This window comes from Pelodiscus sinensis, chromosome 1 (assembly GCF_052426305.1).
Source record: "Pelodiscus sinensis isolate ZL-2025 chromosome 1, ASM5242630v1, whole genome shotgun sequence".
Taxonomy (NCBI): domain Eukaryota; kingdom Metazoa; phylum Chordata; order Testudines; family Trionychidae; genus Pelodiscus; species Pelodiscus sinensis.
Genome location: NC_143052.1, coordinates 97,747,625 through 97,758,192, shown reverse-complemented (window position 1 = coordinate 97,758,192; position 10,568 = coordinate 97,747,625). Strand labels below are relative to the sequence as shown.

Here is a 10,568-nt window from a genome sequence, read left to right as displayed (position 1 = left end):
TGTTATCTGAGTGATTGAATTAAGTGTTTGGGATATATGATGGCGTCTGTAATCCGTCTGGCTAAAAGCCCTTCTTTTTCCTATACTGTGTAAGATGCTAGAACTAGTGTTTACAGGATACATTTGAGTGTCTGAAATGTTCCTAAAGTTGATTAATTACTTTCTCTGCTCTTTTTTTTTTTAATTACATAAAAAGCAATTTTGGTGTGAGACTCAATGCACAAAGAATACAGGGCTAGGTTTCTTCTTTACTGCAGAAATAATATCACAAAACAGTTCATCTTACAAATAGTTGAATACAAACATGCTACAGTTCAATCAAAAAATCCGAACAAAAGCACAAACAAAATGCAAAGACCTGCAGCAAAACTTACAAAGTGCATCTGTCTCCCTCCTTCTTAAAACTGCTTGGTTTTGCATATAATGGGAGAAGGCATTTTGTATGTGTTTAAAAACAGCAAAAATACCCCTTTTCCCAGTTTGCTAAGCTATCTGCTACTGTAAAACAGGGTGCCCTTTCCAGCTGCAGTGAAGACCCAGGTTGCAGTAGGAGACCCAAAGTGACAACTCACATGGCTCCTATGTGATCTCATTACTGCAGTATCAAATGATATATCTTTCAGGCAAATAACACATCTCAGCATGTATTATCAGTGCCATTAATGCATTCCTATTTTAATTAAGGAAGCAGCTAATGGGACCATAGCCAAAGCATCCTCCTAGATCATTCAGTGAACGTACACAGTTACTGAGCCTGGAACTTCATCTGGCCTAGATAAAAGAAAATAGCAGTAATTAGTTATAGGGGGATCTTTACTAAAGAATATGTTTGCTTAATGCATTTTCAAATTTTTTTAGGATAGTTTTCAGTATCTCTGCAAAGCTGAATAGTGCTGATAATTCTCTGACACCTGCCATTTTGCTGGTATTTCCCAGTTTCATGCTATAGGATTGAGACAAAGGAAATTAAGAGTGGCTTTTCTTATCTTTCACTATCAAAGCAGCAGCTTCCAGTTAATTTTTATTACCTGTGTGATTTTTAGGTCAAATTTTCAGTGGCACACCTGGTTAAAAAAACCTGATGCTACTGAAGACAACTGGAGCTTTGCCATTTATTTTATCCCATTTTGCTGGCACAGATGGCCCCTGCATTCTTTTTGCTCCTGAAGTTAATTGCTGGTGCAAATCTGCATTTGGAGGCTGAACTCATGACTAAGGATGCATTAGCAGAATGTAAGGACATGAAAGTAAGCTGCTCTTAATATTTATAGTTTACTTGTAGTGGGGAGAATAACTCATTCCATTGTAGTTTTCTTATAAACAGAAATAGATGTATGTTTAGGTGTCATAGCTAATAAATGATGATTGAGATTCCATAGGTTATAAACTGAAAAAAGGGAATTCAGGCTCCATTAGTGGTGTGCCATTATGAGCACTTTAGAAATGTAGCCATAATACTGCAAGCAACCTCGTTAGTTTAATGTATTATTTGTTTTAAAATTTTTCTCTTCTCTTCACGTCTTCACTAACTATCTCTTAAAAAGCTGCTACCCGGAAAAGAGATTAGTATGTGTGTTACACTGATAACACACAACTGGGGAGAGTTCCTGGCTTTATAGTGCTGGAGCCTGAAGTGTATTTTTTTTCCTACAGGGTTTTCCATGTTGCCTCCATCTACCAGTGTGCCCAATCCAATCCTACTCTGAAATGACTACCTGTAGGACAGAGGTTACATGCCCATCTCTAATCTGTGTATTTTGTGTCTGGCTGGTAGACTGCCACCCAGGTTTCCAGTTGTCCTGGTGGTGGTGATGTGTATGCTTGTTCATGAAGAAGATAATTGAAATGGCCTGTTTATAAGAAGAAGATCGTCATTGCCATTGCTCATGGCTCTCTTGTGCTGGATTTATAACAGTGTGACCTGGAGGCACAAGAATCTAATTTTTTTCCTGAGCCTTCCAATTCCAGAGAACTGTTTTTTACATTTTTACAACTTAACATGAACATATAAGAAGACTACAGACTTGCCTTGGAAGACTGAGTATATAATTATGTACAATGGAAAGGAACAGCTCAAGGCTGGCTTTGTGATGGCCGCTTATTCTGCCAGTCTTCAAGTTCTAAAAGAGACCAGTAGTGCTGCCATTTTTCATGCAATTCTCCAAAAGTAAAACTACAAGAATGCAAAGATTGGGAGTCTCCTATCTTTTACTTACAGCAATCTCCTGGATGCAGTATCTCTAGGGCTGCTGCTGACGGGCACTCAGAGTGGAATGGCCTAATCATGTCTTTCCTTTTTTCAAATTTAAAAATTTGCTTGGAATGCAAAGCGTGACAATATCCAAATGGAGTGAGCAGGACACAGCAGGCTAAATGGAAAAGAGCAGTGGTTCCCAGGACAGGCTTACAGTTCTCTAATCCCTGGCTGTTACACAGGAGTTTTAATTGCATTGGAATGTAAACCATATTAATTATCATTCAGGTCAACCTTTTAGGTTAAGAAACTGTCTGGTTACCAACATTTCTGTGGCACAAGAATATATTCACTCCTTTTATCTGTAGGCAAGCTGCATGAAAACAGAATTGCTGTGTGTTTGTAATTCATCTTTTCTTGTAGGCTCTGTTAGTCCCTCTTTGCCCAAAAACTTCCATGTGTATCACTCATCTTCAGACTCTGGAGCAAGCTACCTGCTTTCTTCTATGTTGTTATAAAATAATCTAGTAGCAAACACTGGTCCATGGACAGCATATTGTTATCTCCTGATAACCTGTCTGATTTGTTACTTCCACAGCACCTAAATCTTGTCCTGAATACAGCATTATTGGCTTTGATTGAAGAATGAGTAGGAAACTGCAGTAGCTTTGTTGAGATTATGGTGGTCGACCAAGCGGAAGGTTTAAAGGAATATATAAGATAAAATACATTCTGATCTTACTTTAATTTACTTCCTATTAGTTGCTTTTTCTGCTACACTACTCTCTTCCAGTCTATTTGCATGTAAGTTACTCACATTAAATCCCATTCTTGTGTGACTTTGAACAAGTTGCTTAATTGCGCTGTGCCTCAGTTCCCCAATTCTCAGTTGCTGATAATACTCCCCTGCTCCCACCATCTTGGTCTCTTGTCTTTTTAGACCAGGGTTTCTCAAACTGGGGGATAGGATCCCTCAGAGGCTTGCAAGGTTACTACGTGGTGGCGTGGGGGGGGGGGGCTCATAAGCTGTGAACCTCCTCTCCAAACCCTGCTTTACCTCCAGCAATTATAATGGTGTTAAATTAAAAACACCTTTTTATATACTTTATAAGCACAGCGGCCTCAGAGGCTTGCTATTTGAGGACAAAAGTTTGAGAGCCACTGATTAAGAAATCAGGTCTTTGTGATGAGGACTCTTGCCATTGATCAGAGACTTTGGATAGCACTTCAGATTTAGGAGCACATTTGGCATTGACTTCCAATGGAATTTGCAGGTTTAAAAGCAATAGGTGCTTTTGCAAATCTCAAGTGTGGGCCTGATGGTGGGTTGGAGCTCCAATGTGCAACTGGACTATTAATAATAAACAACTTAGACCATAACCGTCATACCTCTAACCTGTGAACTTGGCTGCCTGCAACTTACAGCACTTCTGACTTGTCAAACCTCTTGTATGGCATGGAATGGGAATTGTCGTCCGGGAGCTAGAGCACTGACTGAATATGAATTACCAAGTAACATTGATTGTGGCTGTTGAGTCATGGTGCAGCCCTTATTTTTTGTGAAAGGGAGCTAAGAGTTCCAGTTTGTTTGCAGCTTGTAAGATGACATTTGGGACTATAAATCCAAATGCTTCAATGAGCAGGTCTATCTCATCTTTTATTGCCAATAGCTTTGTTACCTCACATTGTTCCTGGCAGTTCTACATGCATAACAGTTCCCATAATCTAGTTGCAGTCTGTTATACAGCATATGCCAGTAACATTGTCAACTTTGGTATTACAGCAGCACCATCTGAGCAGGTCAGGCTAAGATGTACATTTTTAATTTTATCATTCTGTGTTTAAAATCAAAACAGCCATCTTCTTGTAGTGACATAATGGCATTGCTGTAACCACCCTTCTGTACCCCTGCTCTGGTCAGAATCCATATGCTAAGTAGGGTTTTAAAAACCTACTTTGCTAAAAAGACTGATTTGCAAGAAAAGAATTGGACAGTTGAAGCTCACACCTACACTATGCTTAGACCTTGTCTACTGCTTTCAGCAGCATTAGCAAAAATGCTCCAGTTGGTGGTACAGTGACCACTTTTAGCTGATGTTAACTGCAGTGCAAGACTAGTCTCCTAGTTATTTCAGTTTTGCATAGACAGTGCTGGAAAAATTAAGTGAAATAAGTTATTTGCTTTATAAGTGGGGGTGGAACAACTGAGACTTCTGGCAGTAAGTCTTTGTTCTTTGATGTGCCCTGGAACCATTTACCCCCCTCCCCTGGGAAAGAAACTGCCCAAGAAGAATTGCTGGGGGGATGGAAGGGGATGGATGTAAAGAAGGAGAACATACCCCTACTTTCCCACAGTTGTGCTACCTCCTCTCCACAAAATGGAGCTTGTTAAATCAGCTATTGTTTTTATCAGTGGTACTTTGTGCGTCCATGGCACCCCTTTATTGCACTTGGAGCCTGCCAAGCAGCAGGCTCCATTTTTTCATGCCTGCACAGGAGCGGTAATAGTGCTACATGTTTCACCATTTAGCAGACTCAGAAGGAAGATCGAGAAACACAGAAGGGAAATGATCAAGAGGTTATTTTCCTTCAGTATTCACTGACAGACATTTGTTGGTACAACTGGCACACTAAAGAGTCATCCCACTGAAGAAAAATGGCATGCCTGAAAGCACACAGCTCCAAAGACATTTAATCTACAAGGATCCTGGAAGCTGGTTGCCTTGGGTCCATGTGACTGTATTGTGGTGATTAGTTGTTACTAGAATGAATTTTCTCTCTGGCTTTATTCCCATGTAGGTGCAAAATTCAAGATGGCCATGCTGTTGTTTCGCTTGCTATTTTGGATTTCTGTTCCCATTTCAGTTAATGGCAAAGGACTAAACCACAGGCTAAGCTGCACACTGAAATGTTTGATAATGTCCTCTCCCATCCAAACAGGAACTTTCTGGTGTGCTGCAAAGGGGGCATGCTCTCCAGGATCCAATCCTAAAGTTACATGTGAGGATTGGTACATTACTGCATAAACTCAGAAGGAAAGTCTAGCAGAGACATTTTCTGTGTCATCTGTCACTTTACTGAGGTTCACAGGGCCTTGCTTCCTATGCATAAGATTGGTGAGCTAGAAATACCACCCCAGCATCAGATGTGTTATAAATTGAACTGCCCTTGATCCAGGGAGCAGCGCGTCAACTGGCGTAAATGGTCCTACCTCCATTAATGTCCAGTTATTCATGACTCATTTTTGTCGTGGCTAAGTCCTAAGCTGTTTACACAGCCTCCCTCATTTAGACTGTCACATGCCATGAGGGAAAGCAGATCAGGCAATGGTTCATCTCTGAAGTTATTGGTTTCTTCTTCCAGTCTTCTGAGTGCTCCAGAAAAATAATCCTTTGGTTAACTTACCCCCAATGGAATTTCCTTGGGATAGTCATTTTTTAAAAAGAGTATGGCTCCAGCTGTAAATTTGTTTTGCATATATTATTTTTCAGTGGGGGGCAGGGGTGTCACCAAACTCTTCTGGTGGTTCTTCCTCCAAAGTGATAGTTCTCTAGGAAGAAGCCATTCAGTCACAGGTCTCTCATCTTGCATTGACACCATGGGTGAAATCCTGGCCCCAATTCAGTCAAAGGGAGTTTTTCATGCACTTCAGCAGGGCCAGGATTTCACTTTATGGCTCTCTCCATTCCGAAGCATGGAACACTCATAACAGGGTACGAACAATTCACAAATTCCGATACTAATTAATCTTGCCCACAGGGTTCATTTAAGACCGATGCAACCAAGTCAGATTACAGATGTAGCTGTGTGGATAGATTTTATGGAGTTTGTGAGAGCTATATTTGAACATAAATTAGCCATTTTTTTTCAAGATGTACAGCAGTTCTGTTTTCTGATTTATTTCTGAACTATGGCTGGAAGTGTAGATCATGACACTTTTCTTCCAGAAATCAAGAAACACATACAAGAAACAGTCTCAAGTAATGAAACAGACATTTAAATGGCTACTGGTAAGATGGCCCAGAGCAGAAATCCAACAATGATCCAATGACCTCTACTGACTCCTGATGCTGAGTTTTACTTGAAATGTGGTTCTACTCAGAAAAGTGACTCTGTAAAACTAACATTATGAGATTACAAATTCATTGTGCCGCCATAATTTCCAGATCAAAATGCTCACTTTACAAGTAAACAGATATGTAGTATAACTTCTAGCTCTGCACATTTGCCTCAGAATCAAGCTGTGTTTCTTCTAGCTCAGTGTCACCAAAAAATAAATATTCTGTAAGGGGAGCATAGTTATTCATTCTATTAATAATGGGCAAGCTGAAATAGATTCTAATTTGCTTTCCAATCTATGTTGGCTCCAGAAAGGTTAATAGAATTTAAAAATACTTGAAATTATTTCAGAAATGCAAGTAAGCAGATCTGATTGACTATGCCCACAAAGCATATCTACCAAGTAAGGAAGTGCCATTTTTACACAGTCACTTTTCTAGCCAGTGGTAGAATGACCCTTAAAATATCTAGGGCTAACTAATTTCTGGGTAAAACCCATTTAGAAAAAATAGCTTGGAGGATTACAGTCCCAGATTTTGTATGAACCATTAGGTATCAGTGAGTAAAGGCCATGATGACATCAGGTAGGTTGATATGAAGAGCTGGGGGTCAACAGAAGCATCAATCTGACTCCAGTGATGTTAATCAGAAAACAGGCTCGCAAAAGACTTCCGCAGGTTGCGGATGGTTTCAGCTTTTGCTTCATCTTCATTGGTGTTTCCCCGTTGCGCTGATTCGGATATGCTAAAGGTGTTCGTCAGGGACTGGGATTTGCTGAAACAGAAAGGGACATTTAGGCTCAGGCTTGTGTTGGTTTCATTTGGGCAGGGGAATTTGGCAGTTCAACGCTGGTCACTGATGCTCTGCTGTGATAGCAGCAGACAAGTTCAAGGGCAGTGTGGGAGAAAAATCAAATAACTCCAATTGTGTCAAAGGGGGGACTGTGCAGAAATCAAAACTCTGAAAGAAAACTGCTGTAAGGGTTAAAAAGTTTTCCAAATCAAATTAGCTCTAATCAAAGACCCTTACAATGCCTCCTATCTCAAGTTCATGGATACTCCTAGTCTGTCACAATTTGTCATGTAAACCCTTATCTTTGTCATAGTTTGCCTTGTAGACTCCTCCACTCAAGTTCTCATGTGGCTTTGTGTACTGTAAAAACTTACTTCTAGCACTCCTGGGGTGAACAGAAGTCTCAGAGTACTTCTGCTGAGACTTTGATATGTTAAAGAAGAACAATCAACAACTGTGATAGAGATCAACAACTGAACTGTCTAAGCATTCTGTATAAAGGATACCTGAATCTGTCTGTCATTGCTGCTGCTTCACTCTTGGTGTGACAGCCTGCATGCATGCATCATAAAGTTTTCTCTTCTAGGTTTCTCTCCTGCCTCACTGATTTGATTTGACCTCCAGCCTCGAACCCTTCTGGGGGCTCTGTACCCCAGGGGAGCGAGATTTCCCCCTCAGGAGTCTCCATAGGTTGAGAAGGCACCCAAAACTTGTTTAGAGAATGATGGCTCTGCTATTCACAGGTCAGGCTATCTTTGGGGTGTAGGTAGGGTTTTCAATGCCATCATTTTTCCAAATACCCCTTTGGATATCTGCTATTGCAGTGGACTAGAGCCCAAATCCAATTCTCAGAGGCTGCATCTAGACTGGCAAGTTTTTCCGCAAAAGCTGCTGCATTTGCGGAAAAACTTGCCACCTGTCTACACTGGCCGCTTGAATTTCCGCAAGAACACTGACTTCCTACTGTCTGAAATCAGTGCTTCTTGCGGAAATACTATGCTGCTCCTGTTCGGGCAAAAGTCCTTTTGCGCAAAGCTTTTGTGCAAAAGGGCCAGGGTAGACAGCTCAGATTTGTTTTGCGCAAAAAAGCCCTTGCGAAAATGGCGATCGGGGCTTTTTTGTGCAAAAGCGCGTCTAGATTGGCACGGACGCTTTTCCGCAAAAAGTGCTTTTGTGGAAAAGCGTCTGTGCCAATCTAGACGCTCTTTTCCGCAAATGCTTTTAACGGAAAACTTTTCCGTTAAAAGCATTTGCAGAAAATCATGCCAGTCTAGACGTAGCCAGAGCGAATAGAAAGACTTAAGCACCAAAACATCTCCAGTAATGTCTATAGTACCATGCACTTAGGGTCCTGGCCTGTGTGTTCTGTGACGTCCTCACCAGAAGTATTTACTACATTCGGTACAGCTAAGGCCCAAGCAAAGGAATATCTGTTATTTACAAACCGCAACAAACAGGCAAATCCAGTATGTGAAGAAAAGGAAAGGTCGCAGCTGCACCCACGGCAGGAGAAGTGATTATGGCTGCCAGCCTAATGCTTTCCATGGCTGATTCAAGAGCCCTATCTTCATGTCCAAGGTCTCAGTTTTCACTGCCAGAGGCCATGAGTGCTCTTGAAACCCAATCATTCATTATGCAGAGAACCCAAGCATGTCTCCTGATCTGCAGTTAGCAGTTCACCCAGCCCTTCAAGACTTGTCTCCACTATGCATTTCTTGCATGATGAGTGTGTCCCATTATTGCTACTGCCAGGTCAGTTCCACTAGTGGTCCCTACACAGGGAGCACAAGTGGCTATTTGGGTTTTGAGCACCACATTCTCTGCTCTGACATGGTGCCTAGTTCAGTAGTGGCCATCTGGATCCCCCTTTATAGCAGTGCTCCCAGCCTTGCAGCAAATGGTGGGAAATTTGGGACAACACAGTTTTGTGTGGACCCTAAACCCAGGGAAGGGTGAAGGTGGGATTCAAATCAAGGACTCTCGCGCATGATGTGGCAGTCAGATGTTTCCTTGGCTCGGAGGATGGCAGCAGTGGTGCCTTGCAGGAGGGGGCAAGGAGAGTGTGTGAGAGAGATGAAGAATGTGAAATCTCAGAGATGCACGGAACTTCTTTCTCTCCCTGAAAAACATTCACATGTGTCCCAAGGATCTGCCAAGGCCAGTTCCACAAAGAGCATCAGCACAGGGCCTCTTGTGTCATTTAAGTCACTGTTGCCCAGCCCTGAGACTAGAGAATGCTGTTGCCTGGCAACAAGGGACCAGACAGGCATTGGCCTGTCTATTAAGCCAGGATGCTTTTAAAGGCAAGATCTTTCTCAGATCTACAAATCTCTTCACTTAAAGGGCACTTACTTCAGGTGTGGATGCGGGGAGGCCTGTTGCTTGGGTGTTTCACCAAGGCTTTGCTGAGCAGGTGCCCGTCCTTGGGCAGGGGGCCTAGGCTGCTGTGGTGGGAAGATGCCCGGCTTGGAGGCCTGGACTGGGGAGGTTCCAGAGGCGGATCGTATTTGTTGGGGGGATCCCGGTGACCTCTGCTGCTGAGGTGAGCTAGCCTGGGGAATCTGGGGCTGCTGGCCCTGAGGAGAGAGCCGTTGTTGCAGAGGCGCGCCTGATCGTGGAGGCTGAGAGACCTGAGGCTGGCGTGGTCCCCCTGCAGGGAACACGAAGACAAAGGTGCACAAGACATATGTTAAGCAAGGAGCAGCTGTGTGGGGGAACAGGCTCTAACAAAAGGAGAAACATTTAATCGGTGCAGGAAGCAGAGGTATGTGGGGGGTGCTGCAGCACCTTCAGGTTTTGCATCTGGCTTCCCAACTTTGCCACCCCCCCCCCAGTACTCCATATAGGGATGTGAATGGTTAACTGGTTACTGTTAACTAGTGGGTTGGGCAGCTCTCCACCTACCGCAGTCAGGGGGCCCTCCAGCGCAGTCAGAGCAGCCCCCGCCTTTGGCAATATCGCCCACATAGCATTTTTAATTGGTTAACTAATTAAACAGGATTTTACATCCCTAGTGTCGCTGCCTGCTAGCCCTGAGGGCTCTGCAGCCACTGGCCCTGGACGCTCCGCTGATGCTTGGCAGTCCTGCCACCAGCCTGGGGCTCTGCTCCTGCCCTTGGCCAGGGGCTCCACAGCTGCCTCCAGCAGTGATTAGGTTGCCATCTCTCCCGGACTGGATGCACCAGATGGTCATTTGCGGCAATGGCATCTGGTCTGAGAGAGTTGACAACCTTAGGTGTGACCCCAGACTGGGGCAGTGAGGGACACAAACAGGTGTATGTGTGTGGGGGAGCATCCTAAAAATAGTTCCAATGCCACTGAAACATTCCAGATGTGCTTCATACAGAGAGCTAAGGAAAAATATTTGTTATGGACATTGGACGCTGTTAACTAGGTGACTAGCGGCAGCATGGCCACAGTTAAAGTTGCTGGTGTTCTTTGCCTTCTTAACACCAAGAAAAACTGGCCTTTCTTCTCACAAGTAGAGCTGTCTCAGCATGTCTTAGTTGTCCAGTGATTGCCA

General features: G+C 43.1%; 1 protein-coding gene across 4 annotated transcripts in view; it reads right to left on the bottom strand.

The window, feature by feature from the left end:
• Nucleotides 1-228: 228 nt before the first annotated feature.
• Nucleotides 229-10,568, bottom strand: part of SYN3 (synapsin III) — a 382,630-nt gene continuing 372,290 nt past the window's right edge. For all 4 annotated transcript variants that reach the window (XM_075938194.2, XM_025178914.3, XM_025178915.3 and 1 more), the window contains 2 exons: nt 9,398-9,695; nt 229-7,027 (listed from right to left, as the gene is read on the bottom strand). In XM_075938194.2, coding sequence (XP_075794309.1) covers nt 6,895-7,027; nt 9,398-9,695 — 431 coding nt within the window. In that variant the 3' untranslated portion in view covers nt 229-6,894. The remainder of the gene's footprint in view (nt 7,028-9,397; nt 9,696-10,568) is intronic.